Raw genomic sequence first — 21,503 nt, 5'->3', positions numbered from 1 at the left:
GGCATACAGAGCGTCTCCGCTTGACTGCCAGTGTCGCCTATCTCCCTTGTCTGTGCATGTAACATCCGAATTATGAGGTGACGATCTGCAGGCTATTATCTCCGCAGTCAGCCGTACGGAGATACTAGACGTTGGACACTATTCATTCTGCTCGTGATGAAATGACACGGCGTTAGTGCCTATAGCTCTCAGAGCAGGACACTACGTGCTGGGCGACTATATGGAATATCAGACCCAGCTGTCGTACATCTGCACCGTGCGGAAGACGTCGACTCCCCCGGTTTCGCGACCTGTGTGATAACGACGTGCGCGCATGCCGATCAGTTTTCTCAGACGGCAGGATCTCTCTTCTCGCTGCTGAAAGAGAGACAGATGAGTCTCAGTGTTTTAATAAGTATGCTGATTGCGTTCGAGGAATCGATACCTTGGATATCATACAGGGTCCCTATGGACCGTTGCAACGGTTTCATGCCACGGAGCTTGCCATGCTCGCCGCGAAGCGAGGCATGCTTATACTCTCTGCTTCATATCCATCATTGCTGATGACAGACTCGCGCTCCGCAGGTGCGACGGACGCCATATACGGTTGAACTAGCTAGTCGGCGACACTGAATCCGACTTGTGGTGTGTGCCGCGTATGTTCTGATGTAAGACTTTTGGGGCCAGTGCTTTGCCATGCGAGATGGCGTCGCTCAACCTCCATCAATTCACATGAATTATGATTACGTCTTTGGCCGCAGACGGTAAGCTCAAACACTGCCGCTAACACCAAGACTGAAAGTCCAACAGCCACAGATGATCCGCTGGGAAGTCGGTCACACAGCATCTCTTCGTCTCATTGAAACCGCGTGTCGATATTCTCCGAACGCCTGACTGTTCACCATACGAAGCCTCTCGGAGAAGGATGCGCATGAGCTTGCTCAACATTCAGGGGACCCTTAAGGTTCGTGCCCCAGGTGTTGCTTCGTCCGTACACCGAACCTTAGCTTCGAACACCGCCAGACGAGTCCTTGCTCAAGCGTTCTCCGGAAACATTTACATAGTGCCGATCACAGTCAATATGGGACGATCAGAAGAATGTGGATCGGGCTATCGAATTTCATATACTTATTGCCAAAATCCTGCAACACGACACGTAGCACCGAGTATATCGCACGTCCGTCCATACTTTGCGTGCTTCCACTGTAGCGCGAGAGGCGATACGGACGGCGGGTGAGCCCTGATGGCCCCGAATTGGGTACGGCAGCGTGGGGGCGGACGCAAACGTTGTTCTAGGTGTCTATTCAAATTCAGCGGCGAATCATTGGCAGGTTCGCCAGGCACGCACCGTACTGGATTGCGGAAACAGACCAAAGGGATGCATCCTGTCAGAGAGGAGGACGGATGAAGACCCAGATGCAGCATCCGCGTCGAGCAACCTAGGCGCCAAGGCGTCGAGCGGAAGTCCCATATGCGGCGAACAGCCTACCTCTCCTTTCCACACGCGCACAATATTAATGGCATACTCCTTATATACAGCCCCTCCCAGTACCATCTCTCCCTCATTGAGCTTCCGCCACCTCTCTCGCGAATCCAGTGAGTGCCTATCCCTGCGCGTGCGCGACAAGGATTTACGTCTCTTGCTGCAGCATCCATCCTCTCGCCGCTCCCACATCATCCGACTTGGCCATGTTAAAGTCCGAGGCCTATTGCTACGTACTCATTGAGGACGATGAGAACGCTTCTCTAGAGAAAGGCTGCGTCAGTCCCACCACACCCACACCACCACCAAAATCGCGCCGCGTCGCGGCGTGGATCTCGCGGCTCTACCAGGCGCGGAAAGAGCGGATGCGCACGCGCTCGCGGGGACCACCGCGCGCGAAGCCGGCGCCCGCTTCTACTCCAACGGAAGATTTTTCGACGGGTGTGTCGCTGTTGCCCGAGCGGCGACAGGAGCAGCTGAGATGGCTGTTGTATTCTCAGTCTATTTCGTGGGGGTACTGCGTCTGTCTATGAGGAACTGAGGAAGGCCGAGGGAAGGATATGTCTGCGGCTGCCGCTGCTTCCAGGGTCTGACGGTCCATATAGCCTTTGCTTTCTTGTATAACTGGGTTCGTCGCTTTTGCATGGTACATAGGTTGTGCTGCTCGTCTGTATATCTAGTTTGTATTATCAGAGCTGTTTGGTGCATTCTCATGAAGGGAGTTGTGTGACGCGAGGTGACCGGCCAGAAGTTTCGAGCTGAGGGTGAGTTCCCGCGGGCCTCCTTCTCGTGTTTGCCTGCTAGGATAGCAGTAACCACCGCAGGTCCAAATTCATGAAGTGAGGGGCACTTTAGAAGATCCGGTTATCAGCAACGAGAATTATTTGGACTGGGAGACGGAAGCAAAACAAAACATACTATGACGGGAAAGAGTCTAGGCTGGCGTCTGGACGATAGATGTTTTTCGCAGCAGGACATGCTGGCACTGCTGGCAGTGACCAAATGCTGCGTCGCGTCTTGCCATGGCCAGCAATGAGAAAAAATGCGATCCGAACAGGATGTAGAAAAGAGCAACGGCGCCTCTAGGAATCTTGAGGCGCACCGATATTGCATCTCGCCGTCATGAGTCAATCGGGCAATCGGTATACTCGGCAGGAAACGTGTCTAGTGTGCTGCTCCTACGGGTTAGGATCCATTGCAGCGTAGCCTGCTCTTCCGATGTGTGCAAAAGATCTTCATTGTCTCAGTTTGCGATGTGCATTGAGGAATTAGTAGCAACTTAATTGATTCACTGGCAATTCGCATGATAAATCCCAGCCGCGACCTGCCACAACAACGATGCTTGCTTTCTCTAATATCTGGTCCTTGGATGTTTGATAATGTATCTGCTCGAATATTCATTCCAGAGGACAGCCCAAAAGAAAAGAGTGAAGCTTATGAGGTGTCGATCAAATATTTTCCGTTGTAGGCCCCTTCGTATAGGAGGGCGTCACACTCGTCTAGGATGAGATGAGGTGAGTAACTAGCTTCGCAGTTAGTAATAAACGTGAGAACTATAAGGCGAGCCAGAACAACTCCGCTCCGGATCGTTCAGTACACACAGCAGGCCATTGTTCTTCGTGAGAGCAGTAAGGACTCTGACTGGGGGTAAAAATGGTTCCCTTTGGTAAGTTCGAATCCAAGCTTAATACCCACTTACCTGCCCAAGAAGAAGAAACCAGCCACCGGAATCCAAGTGTACTTCATATATGTGATCGGAGTGTTCTCTCAGTTTGACCTTGTCAGCAATTGGCTCTCGCCGTCCGGACATTTCTTTGATGAGGCCCGAGTTCTTCGCCTAAGCGTAGATGCTGCGGGCTTCAGAAAATCGAACTATTTTTGGCGTAATTGACGACCTCGAAGTAGTGAAGGAGGCTGGGGACCAAATCGTCTGCGAACTCTCGAAACTTGGGAGTAGCGTCGGCGAAGACGGTGTCGTAGTCATGTCCAGCAGAAAGTTTAGCTTCGTCTGTTCAAGCTTCTCCGATTCTCCGCCGTCTCACCCTTCGGCCAGCGTGTAGCGAGGGGTCCGAGAACGCGCGTAAAACCAGGCGACGACAAAGAAAGACTGAACGTACTAGCCAGTATGCGGTCTATCACTTCTCCTTCCTTTAATGCGTCAATGAATCTAATTTTGTCCATCGTGGCAACGAAGCAGAGTTTGAGAAGGCCCTGCATCCTTCGTCCCCTCTCGATGGCTCACCGAGACTGGATCATGCTTGTTCCGCGCGAGGTACGGCCGACAGATATGCGGAACACAGATCGCCCTCCTCACTGTCGGCCTATGGAGGCGCCACCGAATTAACTGCGCTACGCAGGCTAAGACAACAAATTTGTAGGTTTGTGAAATCTAGATAAGTATCTCTTCGTACCTTCGGCACGTAGATGATTTTGACTATCCGTGAAGACAGACGACGCCAAAGAAGGTTCGTATAGGTTAAGAAGACCCTAGACGAGATCAGGATACTTCGGTTCTCTATTAAGGATGCATCAATCGTCTGAATTGTCCTTGTTGTCGTAACAAAATAGCTCACTAATCTATCGGAGGAAGTGTGGATTCTTCCGGCCGGTACAACAGGGACAACATCTCCTCCCATTCACTCTCCATGATACTCTTCAGTTTCTCCATCAGGTCAGCCCTCTCCTCATATTTGCCATGAAATTGCCGAACCATACGCAGCAGCTCAACCTTAGTTTTTCCCTGATAAAGCTCAAACTGAATGGATATATTGCGCTCGGCGAGCCATGCAATGAGGAAGTTGATGTCGTCTCTGTCCGATGCTGTCTTTCGGACGGTCTTGGGTCGGGTGGACATGTGGCTCACCGACCAGCGTTTGAATTTGGTCAGGATGAGGATGGAGGGATGGAGGATGGTGATCGCTGTGAACATCACAACTACATTCAGCCTGCAATGTGGGGATATTGCATAGTCTGAGCCTACAGAAGTCGGCAACCTTATAGGTAGGTTCTGCAACGACAGGAAGCCCCAGCGTTCCCGCAGAAAGGGTCTCAATCATCACATTATTCCTACTCTTGTGCACTAGTTCGTCGTGCGGCAGGTCTGCAATAGGATCCTGCGGGGAGATCAATCGTTGAGTCAGTCCAGGATGCGAGTGTCTCTTACCTGAACGAAATATAACTTTATCCCTGCTTCAGCAAAATGATGATCTAGTTCCACCAACTTCTCTCGTAGAACTAGTAAATCAACATTCTTTGTCTCGATAAGGACATCAATGTCGTGTAGGCGTAAGGTAAGTCAGTCTGGTGCTCAGAAATAGGTAAGGAAATGGTACTTATTCCGGTAGGCCGTTCACTCCCGAGCAAAGACCACGCGAATCCGCCAATGAAGGCATGGCGACAACCCATCTGACTGAGGTAGTCTGATAGAACTTTCGCGGCACGTAGATGATCATCGCGTGAAAAAGACACGGAAATGCTAGCAGGAGGCATTCTCAGTTCGATAAATCATAAATTGTAAACGCCGTCTTTCAGTATTTGGCAAGGGAGAATCTCGCTTAGTGGGTTATGCAACCGCAGACGACGACAAGCTGAGAGCTGAACCACTGACAGAAGTTCGGAAGGCGTTGTATTTAGGAGCGTTGTACTCGGTGGCAAGACGGTGGCGCTTCGAGGTGAGACGGATTGCCAAATTGGGCGAAAACCGAGATTAATTACGTAAATAACTTCTTTCGGCCGTCCACAAAGGTCCGAAACGTCCCAAAGTAACGATTATCATCAACTCTGAACCACGATGTTGCAGACCATAACACTCAGTACACCTACCTGCCCACTTTACTTACAGGCCTCGAAAGAGGAGAAGCGGTTCGATTTCAGAGACGTATGCTCCTCGTCAGGAGAAATCCCGGCCCTTTTTAATCGTCTGCCGGAAGAACTCGTTGATCATGCCTTACACACACTCCAAGATGCAGGCGTCGAACTTATCGAATGGAGGTCGCTGCTGTACAGACGCATGGGCGTTCCTGTTTTGATTAAGGTGCGTCTATTCCGAAAGAAACTTATATCCAAGTTTCATTGCCGTGCACTAGGATTACCACTACCTTGTTCGTGACGAGGACCTCCACGCCGCATCGGACATCCTTCTGCATGAGGGTCTGCCACTATCATCACCACCTCCTCTGTTAATCGAGACCGGTGGGGACTTCTATACACAGGGCCACATGCACCGTCTTACGCCATCAAGTTCCGTTGGTCTTGCCCAGCACCTTGTTCTTTACCCCTCCTCATTCGCCTCCTATATCCCATCTGAGCTTTCGCCCGCTCCCTCGCTCATTCCCCTCGCCTCGCCGCTGTGCAAATCTATCCTAGTACCTCGCCAGAGTGCTGTTTACGCTTCCATCCTGCGCATGATGCAGCGATATCCACGATGGTCGTCCACACGTTCGACCCTGGAGACACATCTGTCTGAGCTCATCGGCTACAATCTATATGATCTCCAAGATGGTTACGTGGACGTCGATGATGAGGAGTCATGCCAGGCGCTCGAGGTCGATCGACGGGTTGAGGACGCGGTAGAGATTGTCCGAGGATGGAATCATACTGGTGTGTGGCGTGTGGGAGAGGAATGGATGGGCGATGCTCTGGCAGCGGTCGTTAAAGGGCCAGGAGACATAGAGTATCTACCTTGGGCATCATAGCTTTTGTATGTATATTATCATTTTCTTCTTTTTCAAGTCTTATTTGTTCCTCCTCAGTCTTTGTCTGCTTCATTGATAACAAGTTCAAGCAGTTGAATCAGGTTCATCGACTGTCGATTCCGACGAGAACTCCTTTCCTGTACATTGACGCCATCGTTTCTGGTTCTGGTATTGTGGCGATGGAAAGGCTTACCCAACACGAATTTTACAACGACCGTTCTTATGAGAGAATCCAGGTAATCGGATCACCAGTCACACCTCGCGTCTGGCCTGCTATACTCCGTCAGGATCGCCTTCACTCTGGGACTCATTGCCACTTCTCCGTCACCCATCTTAACACTATACCTCCCCTCTATGGTTGCCCTCTTCTCAAACGGTGCAAACACTGTCACGAACGTAGGCCTCTCCGCCCTGAGCACGCGCACATCCTGTTCCTCCAATTGAGTACCGCCCTCGCCAACGCGCATACCACAAGAACGCATCCCCAGCCTCCTCAGTGATGCATCAAGTCCTTGTGTGACCTCAGGGAGAAGCAATGCCGGAGCCAGTAGCCGCAGGCTACCGAGCGGCGTCAAAGGCGCATTGCCATGATTAGTATAGGTCAGTTCCAACGTTTGATTTGTAGGATGCCTTCCACTAATATTCTCCTCTAGTGCTGATGCTACCCATCCGGCCGACGGATGACCCTCTTTCACCTGCACGTAAGAGGACTAGTCGCGTTACCCGACGGTTTGCAAGCACTCTCGTTCGGCCGGTGCCACGTCTACGCACACTCCATACGCTTTGTCTCCATCCCGGCACCCATTTACTGTAAGTCATCGGGATTCTATTGAAGTAAATTTCAGCTGATTGTTCTCGATCTAGATGCCGATATAGTATGCGTACGCGGGACCGGAATGGTGGCTTAGACGTCTCATTATCCGGCATAGCGACGCGGACAGGCAATTGCAAACATTTGAGGCCGAATTTAAACCACTGCGCAGGGACATGGGCCGTATGATGTACTACTCAAATCATTCGGCTCGTTAGGCCACGCGATGGCCATGTTTCTTTTGCTGGTCTGTTTGCCCTACTTATGTACATATACCACATTTTCTTCTTGTCGCATTCTCGACACTTTGCCATGTTATATTTTGTACATTTGTACCCAAGTCAATAATCCCTCATGATGCTGCAGTATTCCTTTGCAGAAGGTACAGTTAACTTCGCATGTCACGGTTCGAATGCATTGTCTCAGCGCTTACTATTACGAAAGTTTGTCGGTTCGCAATTGAGGTAAGATATTATACGAGCCTCTAGACAATGAAGGCAGTCGTTTGATAGCTAGTGCTACATGGACATTGTTCCCATGCTTTATTGTAGGTGGAAGTTGCTGAGTCCAGCGACGTTCTGGCTAGAATAGTTGTAGCCTGAGCAAGCTATCGTGCTGTTCAAAACTTGAACCATCGATAATCGCAAGACAGACAACGTAAACTGGGTGTGTCATCCCGAGATGGTATGAGCCCAACTGCATTCTATATATATCCAGACACGGATATCCTGAGGCACGAAGGTTGAAGCAGAACGGTGTGTACCCTCTGCCTTCGGGAGACTAATTCTATCGCCACTTGCCTCTGACTCTTATCCGCGCAGGTCATCGAGATGCGATGTTGCACAGAGTTTTCCAAGGATCATTTCTCACTGAAAGGACCACTCTTCCTCCTTGAAGTCAATATTGTGCATGTAGGTTGCGGCAGCATGTTGACTTTGGGCGGCAACCGTTAGTCTAACCACTTCTGCTGGTCGATAATACGATTCACGAAATGCAAAAACTATGCCTGTGTCATTTCACTACTTCCGGGATTCGCTCCCTAATTATGACCAGAAGCACGTAGAATGCAATTTGACTGTCTCACTGAAGGACGTTTCGGGGGCTTGAGAGTCTACTCCAGGTAGAGAAGCACGTTTACTACGTTGAGCTAATATGATAGGGTGTCTTTTGTCCCTCCAGATGTTCGCCGTTATCCAGAGAATTCAGGATCGGGATTATTTGCATCATTAGTCTTCTTGCCGGATAACATAATTGCGATGATCTCCTTCACAAGCAGGCATTGCATCCGAAGGCATGAACTTTACCCTATATCTGTGAGCCTGCATCTATATCCTGATTTGTCTACAGGTTTGGTGCGGATGGAATTCCTCAAACACGTCCCACAGTATCAGGTAATCTTCAAGTCATGTGCACCTCGGGTGTGAAGATGTCTTCACGCCTACGTTTTGCGAGAGGTCCTTTGCGGGAATACTGGCAGAAAGGTGAGTCGGGTTTCGGAGTGTCTCACCAGACATGTCGCTGCGACGCAAGACAGGGTGGATAGGGAGACATGTGCATCCGATGGCCTGCCCTGCGAGATGCGACGCGACCGTGTTAGAGACGGAGATGATGACAGCCGTGCTCTGGTCCGTGCGCCTGTCTGCCAATAACTGGTCCTGATGGAGAATGAAAGCCGTCGGCAAATTCAGTTTGTCTCGTTCCCGCTACCGCGCTCTGATTTCCCATCGTGTGCTATTCGTCCGTTCTTCATTCTCGGCGTACTTAAGTATTTGCAACCTCGCAGCTCCAAGCGACTGAATGTATGAAACGTGAGACGTTCCCGCTTCTCCCTGGGACGTGGGATTCTCCCCACAGTCTGACTCATGAACATTTCGAAACCCGTTTCTCGCTTGTCGCCAGGACCTCGCTAGATTGAGAAGAGCAACCCGATGTGAGACTTAATAAAGAGGCGTCTTGTCATTGGTATGTGCTTCCTTTGTTTCTTCCTGTCTGAATATGCCTGACATGAGACTCCGAGTTGCTATAGTGTGAGTTGGCAGCCCTTCAATAGTAAGCAGACGCTAATCATGAGATGCCAATAGCGGTGCAGGTATTGGGGGACTCGTCTTCGCGCTTTCGCTGCACAGATTTAGCAAGGACATCAGCGTTGACGTCTATGAGTCCGCTGCTGAGCTCACTGAGTATGGCGCCGGCATAGGCGTGTGGGACAGACCATGGAAAATCATGGTTGATCTTGGGCTTGAAAGGGACCTGGAGTCCATAGCAAACAGGGGAGCTGCCGGTACGAGTTACTAGTTCAAATTAGCCTATGGACTTTGCTAACAATGATTTAGCGTCATTTCAGTACAAGAAATGCGATCAGCGAAACGGTATCAACTTTGACAACCCTACTACTGATTGTACGCCTCTCACTTATATAGAGGCGCCATCAATGTTGCTCAGATCATTCCCCAGGCGGAATGGCGAACTTTCATAGAGGAGAGTTTCAGCGCGTACTGAGCAAGCATCTCCCACCATCTTACACCGTCCACTTTTCTAAAAAGCTCGTGTCCTACGCCAATTCGGATTCAGGCGAAGTAATCCTCAATTTCCAAGATGGCTCTCTCGCGACCTGCGACGTCGTCGTAGGCTGTGACGGTGTCCGCTCAGCTGTTCGCGCTACCCTCTATCGCTCATTCGCAGAGAGCGCTGAAGTCAACGGGGATCATGCGATGGCAGCAGAAGCGTTGTCTCACGTAAATGCGATGTACAGCGGGTGTTCGGCTTACCGTGGTCTTGTTCCAACTGATCTACTACTGCACAAGTGTCCCGATCATAGAGGAACTACAGGCCCTCTTCTGGTTAGTTCCCTCGATCCTGCAAGAAGTGACATCCTACCCAGCTAACGTCGTGTGATCTAGTGTTTTGGAAAAAACAAGGTTAATTCTTGGTATCGAAGCTCCTACGCTGACTGCCTTGTTCACCGCTTTCATAGCACATTGTAGCTTATCCTGTTTCCCAAGGCCGGATGGTCAATGTTGTGGTGTTTATTTCAAAACCTGAGCTCGAAGGGAAACTGTACGATGGTCGCTGGGTAGTTCCTGTCACGAAGAAGGAGATGATGGAGAAGTTCAGTTCGTGGGATCCCGAGGCGAAGAGCCTGCTCGAAGTGAGTTTGACGTCACACCATATTTGGGCAGAGTCTCACCGACTTCTGAGACAGTGCATGGACGACGTATCACTGTGGGCGGTGAACGCCGTGGTGGGCTTGCCGACCTTCATTGGTAGACGGGTGGCTCTCCTTGGGGACGCCGTGAGTGTGCATCTAACCCGAACTGTGGTACATGGTGCTGATATGTGCACTAGGCGCATGCAATGACACCTCACCAAGGATCTGGAGCCGGGCAGGCATTCGAGGTATGTCCTAGTATTCTCAAATCTAGATGGAGCAGTGCCTATCTCATGGCTTCATAGGATGGATATATACTTGCTTCTCTCCTAGGGCATCCATCCGTTACTCGTGCAACTGTCAATCACGCTCTGCACGTCTATGATGCAATACGTCGTCCATTTGCTCAAGATGTGCAGAGACGCTCTCGCAATACCGGAATACTTTATCAGCTCAATGGCGCCGACTGCCAGACTCTGTCTGAAGAAGGCAGTGCTTCGGGTACTGTACCTCTTGAGAAACTTGAGGGGGTCGCACATGCGATAGATGGCATGATGAACTGGATGGGGGTGGGCTCAGCAATGACCGAATGTTCCCGGGCCTTGAATATGTTAGCGAACAATATGGCGCGCTCCAGCGGATATGCGCCTGCGTCGACAGCCTCCGTCTTGGGATCGCACAAGCTATGATGTACACTATCTCAAGAGGATGATATTTGGCTGAGCGTCGGTAGCCTGTACACGTCTCGACTGGCATCCGTTCGCACCGTATCTGTAAAATGTTCAAGGGTCCTTAACTAGCTTCCGTTATTCTACAATGCCAGATGAATCTGACCAGTGCTGAGCGCTGACTCTTTAAGCTTTTAAGCTTTAAGGTTGAACTCCAACGGAAAGTATATGCCGAGCCGACTCGAAGTTCAAAATCTTGACTCAAACAATCCTACAGCTCATCAGAGGATAACTTCGAGCAGGATGAAATGAAACTTCCAATGCAACGAATCCGTGTTTTTATCGTTTTGGAACTCCTGATTTGTGGAAATCGATAGGGTATGGGAATGTTGCATCCGGCGAGGCTTGGCGGCAGGGTATTGCCGGGGCGTGCATCCTGTTGGAGAATCTTCCTTCAATCCACTCGAACCAAGCGTTCACAACGTTCACAACGCACTGGGGAACCTTAGAAAGTATCTTCCTGTCGTAGAGGTCCATCTTCTTCGTCTTCTTGTTCTCCCCTAGACGGACCTGGTGGCGCGTGTTGGTGTCGTCGCTGGCTTTCAAGCCTTGACTTTGTCCTGGGGGTGAGGTTTGTCTTGTCGCTGGCCTTCCTGGCTGTCTTTCCACAGCGAATGGGGTAAGATACTGTGCTGCCATACATGTAAAGGTGAACTGAGGTTCAGGCAACCCAGGTTGCATCTGAGGCTGCGACGTTCAAGCACCATATTTCTGAGTTCGGGTGCCCTTCGTAGCCAGACCGCGTCGCTGTGCGTGGGACGCATTCTCGCAAACGTTCCTGCGCCGCAATTCCTGGAGGTAGGCCGCTGACCGTCACATTGTAATTTTCGCCCCAACCGTCAAAGCGAAGTATTAACGACACACCAAGTCATGGTCCGCAAAAATTCGTGTCATTGTTTTCCAGAGCACTTACCCCGACAAAAATAACAGGCTACTTCTGTCGTCTTGGGAACCCTTCGCCGCTTTTCCTCCGGTGCCCTTGATACCTCTCGTGTCTCTGGTGATAGTGATCACGACGATTCAGGCATTGATTTCGAAAGCGAGCTGACGGTGGATGGAAATTCCGATGTTATCATTCCAGAGGACGACCTTCCATTCACACGGACCAAGCTGGTATTTGAATACGAAGAAGATGAATTGAGCAGTATCCGTACAGGTGAGTCGTCGAAAGCAGATAGAGATGATCCCAGACAAACAAACTTTTAGAATTGGCTTGGGTCGTGGATATTCCCGATCCGAAGCAGACAACAATATTGCTCAAGTGAGTTGAATTTTTCTCGTCGTTTACTTTCTCAACAACGAAAACTCAGGTGGTTGAAGGAGAGTGGACTCGAATCACCTTCTATGGCCCACCTCAAGCGAATTCGCCGGACAGATTCCAAGATTACTATTATTCTTGCATTCGCAAGCAGTTCACCAGGCCCTCCAGCACTGCCGGAAGATGCTGAGTTACCCGCCCCATATTTAGTGAACGTACCGTGTTCGGCCGCGTTGACTTTGACATCGCTCAAGTTAAAATCGTCGCTGTGGCCAACTCTATATACTCCACCACGGAAGGGAGAGCTAGAAGACTGGTCAAGAAGCAAAGTCAAATGGGCATTTGAAGCAATGAGACGAGTGGTACGTGAAGCTGGGCAAGCGCATGAACAAGGCGAAGTGAGTTGTCATCCTCGTAACGTCTCTGTAATAGAGCTCACGTCGCGTCAGTTTCCTATCGCCGTGTATGTGCCCATACCGTACGATGAAGAAACTCGGGTTGTGAGCCAGATCTCAAGACCTTTCATGGCTCACGATACGCGGAAGTCGTCTGGGCATCCACTCCGCCATTCTGTCCTCAACCTCATCAGAGCTGTTGCGGATTACCGCACCTCTTCCACTCCAGTCAACCAAACTCCGCCAGACGCAGGACTTGACTCGGACTCTGGTCTAACCGACTCTGCGCCCCACAACGGCGCACACTATCTGCTCACGTCGCTTACACTGTTTATAACGCACGAGCCATGCATAATGTGCAGCATGGCCCTATTGCATTCACGCGCGAAGGAGATATTCTACCTCGTGCCGATGGCGGGAACCGGCGGTTGTGGGGGCGCTGCTTGCGTGCCGATGTTACAGGGAGTGAATCATCGGTTCGGTATTGGTAGATGGAAGGTCACAGGGGAGTGGGTAGAGAAATACAACTTAGTGATCGACCAAGCCGTTGACATATAGGTTACCTTCCCTTTCAATTCATTGCATGCCCTGTTCTGCATCGCCATTTCGGAACGGGTTTGTCTCATCGAGACGTGGGGCGAAATTCCCCATTGCTGCTACCGTCCCTTCGCATGGGAGAGGCACTAGTAACATATCTGGTGATGCGCATCCCCGTCCGGATAATCTGTAACCTCACTCGAGCAATGGGGATCAGGACAAGCTATCTCCACATCCGTGGATCCAATCATTCGGCGATGTGACTCGCTGTTTCGCCGTAGAGGCAGCAGAGATCCTGACGATCAGCAACAGGTTGGCCGAAACGAAGTTACCAAATGACGAGGAAAAACAAGCACCTAGCCTGCATTGGAGGTGCTGATAATTCTTTTATTAAACAACAGCCAAATTCCAATGACAGTTGGAGATCGACGAAGACCAATTGCTAACTTGGATCTAAACCACGGGAGAAGCAAAGAGCATGCTCTCCGAAATAAAGAACGTCACTGAGCATCTGACTCAAGCAGCTGTGAGTGTTGATTCAGTGGTAATACGACAGTAATCTGGGGAGATACAGTCCACACTGCAAGCGAGAAGGTCCATTCATTCCGTTACTCCCAGATGCTGCATAAAGCCACTGTACGTGATGCTCGCCTCTCTCGCCTCTAGCGTGGTCTCAAGACTTCGGACGAACGAATCGATTTCGTCAACCCCGTCCCACACGGTGGCGCTGTGAAGCTCAGCACGCAAATTCCAAATTTCCGGTGTGTACGATACCAAGTTAGCAAAATAATCACGAAGATTGGATACCCACCCATGAATGAGTTGCTTGTAGAGTGGGTGAGCGTATCTGCACACAGCGTCGAATTTATCACTGGATTGCAAGAGCTGGGTCTTGGAGATGCGGATGGACTGGCGCTTGGGGCTCTCCCATTCCCCGATGTCACCACACTTGTTGGTCTCTGGATCAAATCCGGTGCAAAACCAGACTAGGACCCAGAAAAAGGATTCTAGATCATACCGGTACCGGTGTCGAGGCGCCGATGAGGTTTCCGACAGTAGTTCGATAGCCATGAATGGAGTTGTTCCCACTGGAATCTGCAGCTGTATATCAACATCCACTTTGGTTTCGGAGGCCTCGTAGCCGTCATTGTCATCATCGAGAATCTCGACATCAGATGTATTTCCGCAATTTTCGGCCGGTTTCTGCAAGTTAACCTCCTTCAGGTATACTTTGAGATCTTCCTCGTAGGAATCGCCGGAAGGTTTGTGCACAGCCAGATCCCAATCGCATAGGACACCGCTGACTTGACCATTCTCACGGGAGAACATGACATTGTCCATGCTGATATCACGATGGAGCACCTTCGATGTCTCCCAGACCCAATGATGTGCTACGACAAGAGGTCAGCAGATACAGAGGATTCGTCAAACTTTGCTCACCTCGCACAACGTCGACGAAAACAGTCTTGAACTCGTCCACACACTCGATGCATTGCAGCCGCTCGTATTTTTTCATAATCTGCATGCGAAAGACAGGGCTATTCGAGCTCTTCCAAATGGGCGGGCCATGTATGAAGATTCTCGGGAGGTTTAGCTCCTTTAAGGAACGATTAACGGAGCACTTAAGCTCCACGACATGCTTCAAAAAGTCGGGCTTTTGGCGGCGGAGACCCCTCGTAAGCATTCTGATGAGACGGTGTTCCGACGAAACCGCTCCGAAAGGCCAAGCAGCCTTCACGACCAGTTCATCACGACCAAATTTTTGGGCAGCAGTGCCGATGGCCATGATAGGAAGAACAGCTGTTCCTTTGCAAAGTATTCCCGATTGCATGCTGAGCTTCCGACAGATGTCGACGTTGAAGACTAGCTGCTCAAGGGCCCTATTGTCGATGTCTCGAGCATGTCCGTCAGGCACCACTATGGTCGCACCGTGCCAAGCTTGGAAAGTCCTGGAAGGAAACTCTAGATAGGGTGAGACTCCCAATGTCGACAGGTCGGCGGAACCCAATGCAGCGATGACGAGGAGAAGAAGATGAGGCTGTTGGAGGAAGTTGAAGGGGGAAGAATACACGAGACCCATACGGTCCGCGTACCACAGCGTGACATCTAAACCATCGACAGTAAAGCCCGATGTGTATGAGCGTATATTATGAGACATCATGAGCCAGTTATACCACGCCGACTTCCAATCTTCGTCGTTCACCCTAGGAGGCTTCCGTTTGTTTCGCACCTTCGTAAGGTCAGGAGCGATGGTTGGAACGTCGGTATGGAAGGAGAAACGATGGAAGTAATCATCTATAGCACGATACTGGCGGGTTTGTGCCAGAGATGCAGATTGCCGGCGTAGGCCAGGCTTCCTGCTGGATGTCATGGATGTCTACAGAGTTGTCAGATATTAACACGACACAGTTTACTAGACGAGCTCACCTCTTGAAATGTCGTCAAATCGATCTCGATGTCACCGCCAGGCTGGAACATTATCGCGGACGTTGACGTGACTTCTACGGACGCTAGGGTCCACGTCCATCCCAAAAGCGAGCGCTCCGCCGCATTGACCGTAGTTAATGAGATATGCGGCGTCATGACGTGGCGTGAGATGTTCTTTACGTCGAGAAAATGGGCTGGAATCATGCGTGTGTCATCTGTGGCGTATACTTGCCGGAGCAAAGATTCCAATATGGCCTTCAAATTGGCATAGTTATCTTCTGGGAGTGCTGTCCGCCCACAGTACGCGGAAAGTAAGTCAAAGGGTAAAATGTATGGTTGGGTACCATCGTGCACGGGTATTTGACTTGAAGAAAACTTCCAGACCGCGCTAATAAAGTTTATGACGGGAACATCGCGCTGGATGTGACCAGAGAGGTCCTCGCGCAGCCTTTTGTCCTGAGCTTTATATTTGGCTGTTGGAGGCAGACTGTTGAAGATAGCTCGGTCGCCAGAGTCTATCCTTTATTCGTCAGTTTGGGGCTCGTTATAAACAGACCGCATGATCACTTACAGGAGGATGTCTGAGGTGGCGTGTCGAGCTGACTACACATGAATAACTCGCCATCGCTCATATCGTCTCCGTCGGACTCGGACTCGTCATCCAGGAGCTCCAGGTCGAGTTCCATATCGGCGTGAGACATGATTGTGGCGGATACTTTGCCGCGTGGTGGGAGAGAATAAGTGTGGCAGAGAGAAGGAGAATTCATACTCAGCCAAACTTATACGGAGCGGGCCACTGGCCTTGTGCAGTGGAAATGCGCCACCCCACGTGATCGTTTCTTGTTTCGATGCTTCCTTTGTATTCTGGTTGTAACAACTGCCTATCGCGATGTACAACTGATACATCTCCCAAAAAAGTGCTTGTAATTACGGTGGCCATGGCGATGCGCGATTGCATCCTGCTATCGCACCGAGACGTGGCATATCGGTCATCTCTCAGAATCTGTCCGACGAATTAGAAGACAATGGATGGTAAAGGCTACGGTACCCACGTGTTATTCAATGTCTCATCAGTGACACGTGAGCGCAACACATTGCATCGCTGAAAAACGCAAACAGCTAACACGCACCAGCAATTTAAGTCATCTCCATGCAAATACGACTCGAGTACACAATGCTTTCTTCAGAGATATACGGTACTCCGAGCTGGTCCGATTTGAGGCTGAGGATGATGACGCATAGCGCCTCACCAAGGTCCTGCGTCAGTGCTGCATTTTTCTCGATAGCTGGTGCTGTGGGAGGCGGTGATACGAGCCGTCGATGTCTCGTGAAAGACCTAGACTCTCCACGCCTAAAAACCCGCTTGGTCATAGCACACACCGTGTCAGTAAGAGTACAGATAACGACGCTTTTTCGGAGGAAGTAACTCACTACCCACTACTCAGGCTGTCATGTAGTGCAGCAATAAGCCTGCGTCATGTGCACAGTCATGCATAGTCAATATAACCTGTACCATTGCTAGTACAACGAGAGAAGGAGCTCACCCTCGCGTGCGAACCGCGGAGCTGCAAGATCCGGCTGTAGTGACTGGCTTACACAGCAGAATCTCAGTGATACTATGTGGCAGCAGCTGGTAACTCCGGTTTATTTTGGCCTATTCGTAGTATGGTAACTTCGATGCCTCTGCATAGATGACGAGGAAAACATACTCGATGACACCATGAATGCGTGCGATAGCCATAGGCCTCGCGTTAGCTCGTAGACCGAGACAAAAAATTCTAGTGCTATGACCAAAAACTTACACGACTCCTTGCACTCGTCGCCGTCACTTCGACCGTATCCGCACTCGCCTGTGCATCCCTGCGACCGCTGAACGAGATCTAATCCGCAGGAAGGTATCAAAGCCGAGCCAAAGGAAGAGCAAATACACAAATGGCGTAGCATATGCGCCGGGCTAGTGTTTGTCTGCCTTGTGATATTCGTCTCCTGCCTTTAGCGCGTGACACCCCTCACAAGTCCACTGGCAAAGGTGGAGCCGTAGTACTGCGAGTCGACTAGGGAGTCTAGAATGGAGACACCAGGGGAAGCGCTATCGCCACGCGTAGAGGACGCACAGCGGCAATAGTTGTGGGACGGCAACCAGCAGGTAGCGGTTTGATCATCATGCAAGACCTGCTTCATGCCAGTTAGAGAGTTGGAACATCAAAGAAGGTCAGTAACGCACGACGTCGACGGTCTGACCATTCTGCAGAAGTCCAAGGGGCAAACGATTTATCTCCGTGCAGACCTCTTGTCTGCTCGCCGTGTCCGGAATCTGTAACGTAGCGAAGGTAGAGATGGAGGAGGACATTTCCAGGAACTTACGTTAAAAAAGGGCGAGTCATTCGCCTGCACAAGCCAGTGAATCACTCCGGTCTGAAGCTGGGATCGTAAGTACATACACACACAAGCGAAGACTAGTACCATGTTCTTCTTGATGTAGTCATCGGTCACCACTGCTACGTCGTCCAGGTTATACCCAGAGTCCTCTGCAGAGGCACCATTAGTAGTATATGTGAGAAGAAGCCGTCACACAGGCTTACCGTAGAGGAAAACATGAGACGTTGTGCGCATCGTTGTATCCCTGGAGCTCAGCCGACCGGCTGACGTAGATGTTTCAAATCTGCGAAGTCACCAGCCTTAAAATGAAATGCTGGGGAAGATTCGCTCCTGCGTCATTTGCTTCCCCATATGTTGCGAGTACTGGAAATGCGGCTGGTGTTTCTGGTGGTTCTGTTACTCAGACGTGGGTCCATGACTCTAATTCTTCGTTGGCGGGAGGAACAAGCTCAACCGTAATGTCAAACGTGTATTTGTAGCGCATCAACGTACGTGTATACCGGGCGGTACATTGTGTACCCGCCTCTTGAATGGCAGAGGTGGTGGTCAGGTATAGCCAGGAACAAGATAACCATGTAATTTTGCTCCATCGAGAAAATTAGTGCGACGAGCACACCTGCTGAAATATTCTTAGGAAGGTCTAGGTCCATATGAGGGCCAGGTTGTACCCGCGAGATTGCATGACGGGTTCTGGCATGCTGCTGTTCACCATCAGCAAAATGGAGGTATTCCCTGCGTTCTAAACAGAACTCACGGTGCTGCAGGGCTATCCCATGACCCCGCCTGCCGGAGCGGTAACACCGATCAGTTAATTTTCCGATCAAACTAAGTTATAGATGAACAAGTGCAGGAACCTAAGCCGTCAGAGAGATGACCATTGTAATGTATGGTGCGTCGACTGCGCGGTCCATATTCCCGTACTCTGGCTGCTGAGACTGCGGTGCCGAGTGCACTGGTCCGGCCGTGGCAACGGAAGGGACCGAGTCTGCGGCCCCCGTTGCAACCTCCGTAGAAACAACAAACTCGGGAACTGCAAGAAATTGGTCGTACAGGGAGTGACAACGCTGGCGGTAGAGTGACTGGGTTGAGGTCCGAGGGTTGCTGTTGGCGTCGATTGGCTCAGCGGACGATGAGCGCCTGAACTATACAAACATAACTAAAATGGGCCGAGGAAGATAAGATAAGATCAAATAGTGCGCTGTGAGCGCACCACCGCGTTGACAGTCCGCTGAGGAAAGGAGGGGTAGGACCATGCGCCCTCTATATCACAGGTAAAGGTATTTCCCAAGTCTGCACCTATGCAGAGCGTTAAGGAGCGCGGGTCGGAATGGAGCGGAAAGTGGATATTCAACCGATAACGTGTATGTCGCCAGGAAGAAACTAAGCGGTGAGGGCCAGTGCTCAGACATTGCCTCTAAGCAGAGTATTCGCATGGTCGAAGGTGAGTTTCACACATACCCCTCGAGTCAGGTACATAGTCTTTCGTGCAAATTTTTTCCAGAGTGATTCCATGAACCCTCTCCTGGTAACGCGCCGCAAATTCATTGCATCGTTTGACCCTTCACGACCACTGGCGCCATACACGATAATGTTCGGAAGTGCCCATGTTACCATAGCTCCTTTATGAGATCTGGTTGACCGTAAACAGGGTGGGACCAATTATTTCGCCGGAGAACAATGTCGTCTTTCGTTGTCAAGCCATGGCTGTGGCGGAAGCCGTTGTACTGGGCTCCATCAAGTTCTAGTTCACTCACTGATATCGATGTCAAAATTTTATCTCTAACGTCGCGGCCATTCCGACCCAGAAGATTGGGAATTGCAGATCTGACTTCCTTCATTGTACACATCCTTGTTTTGAAGTTTTCTTGCTTCCAGGTCGTGGCCGGCGCCCATCAGACGCCACGGCGGAGTGAAGAACTCGCATTCAATAAGAAAATTCGATTTTACCAAGCCTAAATTGCTCTTCTGCAAGTTACCGCGCCAGGCTCCCCGCCACCCATCGCAGCCTCTTTGAATAATTGTCCTTTCTTCATATCCGCAATGTACTATCTGAACAACGGAGTTCCTCCCTATTCTGAAAGTTTTGCGACATCACGGGCTTGCGGCCACGGTTCAACCGTTGCATTGAACTCGTTCACGGCCGGGCATGTCATTCACCCGCGCCAACATGTTGAAGATGCCCGACATGTCCACGGAGCATTTAGCAATGGCCACCCGCCAATTTCAAACGACATCACTTCCAGTCGTCGTCTACCTCCACTCACCAACTCATACGATGTACGTGCTAGGGATGAATCGCAGTATTTCCTACCCGGCCTCACGCCAACGTCTCGCCACTCCCCGTTGCACCAGGAGGACGCTAGCATGGACTCCCAAATAAACCCATACAGCCACCATGTGTCTTCGTCTCTGCTAACATTGCCGACCCGTCAAGTCGTAGGTTTTCTCCTTCCATTCTACTCAGCCCATCCTAACTGGCTACCAGGAACCCAGTATCAAGTACGGCGGCAATGATGCATCTACACAGGATATCAACGGGATGTATGGGACGGATTGGAGCTACGATACTGTTGCCAGATACCAAGCCATCCAGTCCGGGGGCCACAATGACAATCCGAGAGCTGGTGGCACAGCTTTCGTCCTTCGTCGAGAGCACAACCACCCGGTCCACATACCGTCTCCAGGCAAGGTAGAGGACAGTTACCCTCGCTACATAAGGTGGCCACATCATCCTACTGGCGAGTGTCTACTTCGCAAGGCTGTGTGCTCGAGTACGAGCGGCGATGGAGAACCGGGTAGTCTCTCTCCCGTGTCCTACCCGGCCAACATGCCTCAGGTACCAGGTTCGCCCAATATCTGTCATCCTACCATACATCTCCCACCTCCTGTCCCTGTGCACACTCAACCAGCATCGAAGACGGCCGCTCACAACCCAGCACGGTTGCCACCTCCACGAGATGGCCCTTTACCGACACCACCCGTGGCCCCGGCCGGCGAGATTAACCTTGTCGATTCACTCGAAACGCTGCGTGCAGACGTTGGTCTCACCCCAGATCAGCCGCTTAACCTGCTTTCTCTCCCCGACCGCACCGACGATTGTAAGCCGGAGTACAGCTAACATATCCTTATCAAATTGGCAATTCTCGGAAGTCGGCGGCAGCGTCTTAGCCTTCAGGAGATTTATAAGGCGCTGAGGGAGCGGTTTAAATGGTACAAAGAACACAAGGATGACAAGACGTGGCAGGTACGTAGCCGTGGTACTGCCCTGGGACGTGTTCTAATCTATAGGTGCAGGGCTCGATTCGTCACCAGTTGTCGTTGAGAGACTGTTTTGTGGCTGTCCGGAAGCCTCTGCGCGATCCTGGACACGGCTTTGAGTGGATCGTCGACTACTCCCGGGGAGATGGAATTAGGAGGGGCAGGAAAAGAAAGTCGGACAATACTGAGCGGGTGGAGGGCACCCATAAAGAAGCATCTGCTTCTCCGAAAAAAGGAGGCTTCTCCCGCGGCGAAGATCCTTACCCTCCTCCCTTGGTCGCCGGCTCACGCCCTATCCAGAATCGTGTCTCGTCAATTCAATTCCAGGATCTCCAGATTGACCCGGCCTTGAGAAACACTCACGGGAATAAGCGTCGACGTCTCTAACTGACCTAGCCGGTCGGTA

General features: G+C 50.9%; 9 protein-coding genes across 9 annotated transcripts; 5 read left to right on the top strand and 4 right to left on the bottom strand.

Annotated features, from left to right (window-relative positions):
- Positions 1-1,450: 1,450 nt before the first annotated feature.
- SCP_1801470 (hypothetical protein) lies at positions 1,451-1,995 on the top strand (the record flags this gene model as incomplete). Its single annotated transcript, XM_027765235.1, has 2 exons — positions 1,451-1,575; positions 1,629-1,995. 2 exons carry the CDS (start codon positions 1,451-1,453, stop codon positions 1,993-1,995), a joined length of 492 nt encoding a protein of 163 aa, XP_027621036.1.
- A 2,039-nt stretch (positions 1,996-4,034) lies between these two features.
- SCP_1801460 (hypothetical protein) lies at positions 4,035-4,391 on the bottom strand (the record flags this gene model as incomplete). The annotated part of the gene is made up of 1 exon (XM_027765234.1): positions 4,035-4,391. The coding sequence occupies one exon, from the start codon at positions 4,389-4,391 to the stop codon at positions 4,035-4,037; it is 357 nt and encodes a 118-aa protein (XP_027621035.1).
- An 861-nt stretch (positions 4,392-5,252) lies between these two features.
- Positions 5,253-6,252, top strand: SCP_1801450 (hypothetical protein; the record flags this gene model as incomplete). The annotated part of the gene is made up of 3 exons (XM_027765233.1): positions 5,253-5,495; positions 5,548-6,134; positions 6,246-6,252. The coding sequence occupies 3 exons, from the start codon at positions 5,253-5,255 to the stop codon at positions 6,250-6,252; spliced, it is 837 nt and encodes a 278-aa protein (XP_027621034.1).
- A 2,710-nt stretch (positions 6,253-8,962) lies between these two features.
- SCP_1801440 (FAD-dependent monooxygenase azaH) lies at positions 8,963-10,804 on the top strand (the record flags this gene model as incomplete). The annotated part of the gene is made up of 9 exons (XM_027765232.1): positions 8,963-8,994; positions 9,049-9,248; positions 9,301-9,366; positions 9,422-9,807; positions 9,868-9,885; positions 9,942-10,115; positions 10,170-10,259; positions 10,313-10,363; positions 10,421-10,804. The coding sequence occupies 9 exons, from the start codon at positions 8,963-8,965 to the stop codon at positions 10,802-10,804; spliced, it is 1,401 nt and encodes a 466-aa protein (XP_027621033.1).
- A 909-nt stretch (positions 10,805-11,713) lies between these two features.
- Positions 11,714-13,054, top strand: SCP_1801430 (tRNA-specific adenosine deaminase subunit tad3; the record flags this gene model as incomplete). The annotated part of the gene is made up of 5 exons (XM_027765231.1): positions 11,714-11,716; positions 11,774-11,999; positions 12,050-12,104; positions 12,154-12,499; positions 12,551-13,054. 5 exons carry the CDS (start codon positions 11,714-11,716, stop codon positions 13,052-13,054), a joined length of 1,134 nt encoding a protein of 377 aa, XP_027621032.1.
- A 579-nt stretch (positions 13,055-13,633) lies between these two features.
- Positions 13,634-14,362, bottom strand: SCP_1801420 (hypothetical protein; the record flags this gene model as incomplete). Its single annotated transcript, XM_027765230.1, has 1 exon — positions 13,634-14,362. The coding sequence occupies one exon, from the start codon at positions 14,360-14,362 to the stop codon at positions 13,634-13,636; it is 729 nt and encodes a 242-aa protein (XP_027621031.1).
- Positions 14,363-14,381: 19 nt separating this feature from the next.
- On the bottom strand, positions 14,382-15,404 carry SCP_1801410 (hypothetical protein; the record flags this gene model as incomplete). Its single annotated transcript, XM_027765229.1, has 1 exon — positions 14,382-15,404. One exon carries the CDS (start codon positions 15,402-15,404, stop codon positions 14,382-14,384), a length of 1,023 nt encoding a protein of 340 aa, XP_027621030.1.
- Positions 15,405-17,452: 2,048 nt separating this feature from the next.
- Positions 17,453-18,073, bottom strand: SCP_1801400 (hypothetical protein; the record flags this gene model as incomplete). The annotated part of the gene is made up of 5 exons (XM_027765228.1): positions 17,453-17,632; positions 17,685-17,774; positions 17,825-17,875; positions 17,924-17,988; positions 18,043-18,073. The coding sequence occupies 5 exons, from the start codon at positions 18,071-18,073 to the stop codon at positions 17,453-17,455; spliced, it is 417 nt and encodes a 138-aa protein (XP_027621029.1).
- A 1,806-nt stretch (positions 18,074-19,879) lies between these two features.
- Positions 19,880-20,957, top strand: SCP_1801390 (hypothetical protein; the record flags this gene model as incomplete). The annotated part of the gene is made up of 2 exons (XM_027765227.1): positions 19,880-20,275; positions 20,325-20,957. The coding sequence occupies 2 exons, from the start codon at positions 19,880-19,882 to the stop codon at positions 20,955-20,957; spliced, it is 1,029 nt and encodes a 342-aa protein (XP_027621028.1).
- Between the last annotated feature and the right edge of the window lie 546 nt (positions 20,958-21,503).

The sequence above is a fragment of the Sparassis crispa genome (assembly GCF_003851025.1).
Source record: "Sparassis crispa DNA, contig_000017F, whole genome shotgun sequence".
NCBI lineage: Eukaryota > Fungi > Basidiomycota > Agaricomycetes > Polyporales > Sparassidaceae > Sparassis > Sparassis crispa.
This window is presented reverse-complemented; position numbering and strand designations above follow the sequence as displayed.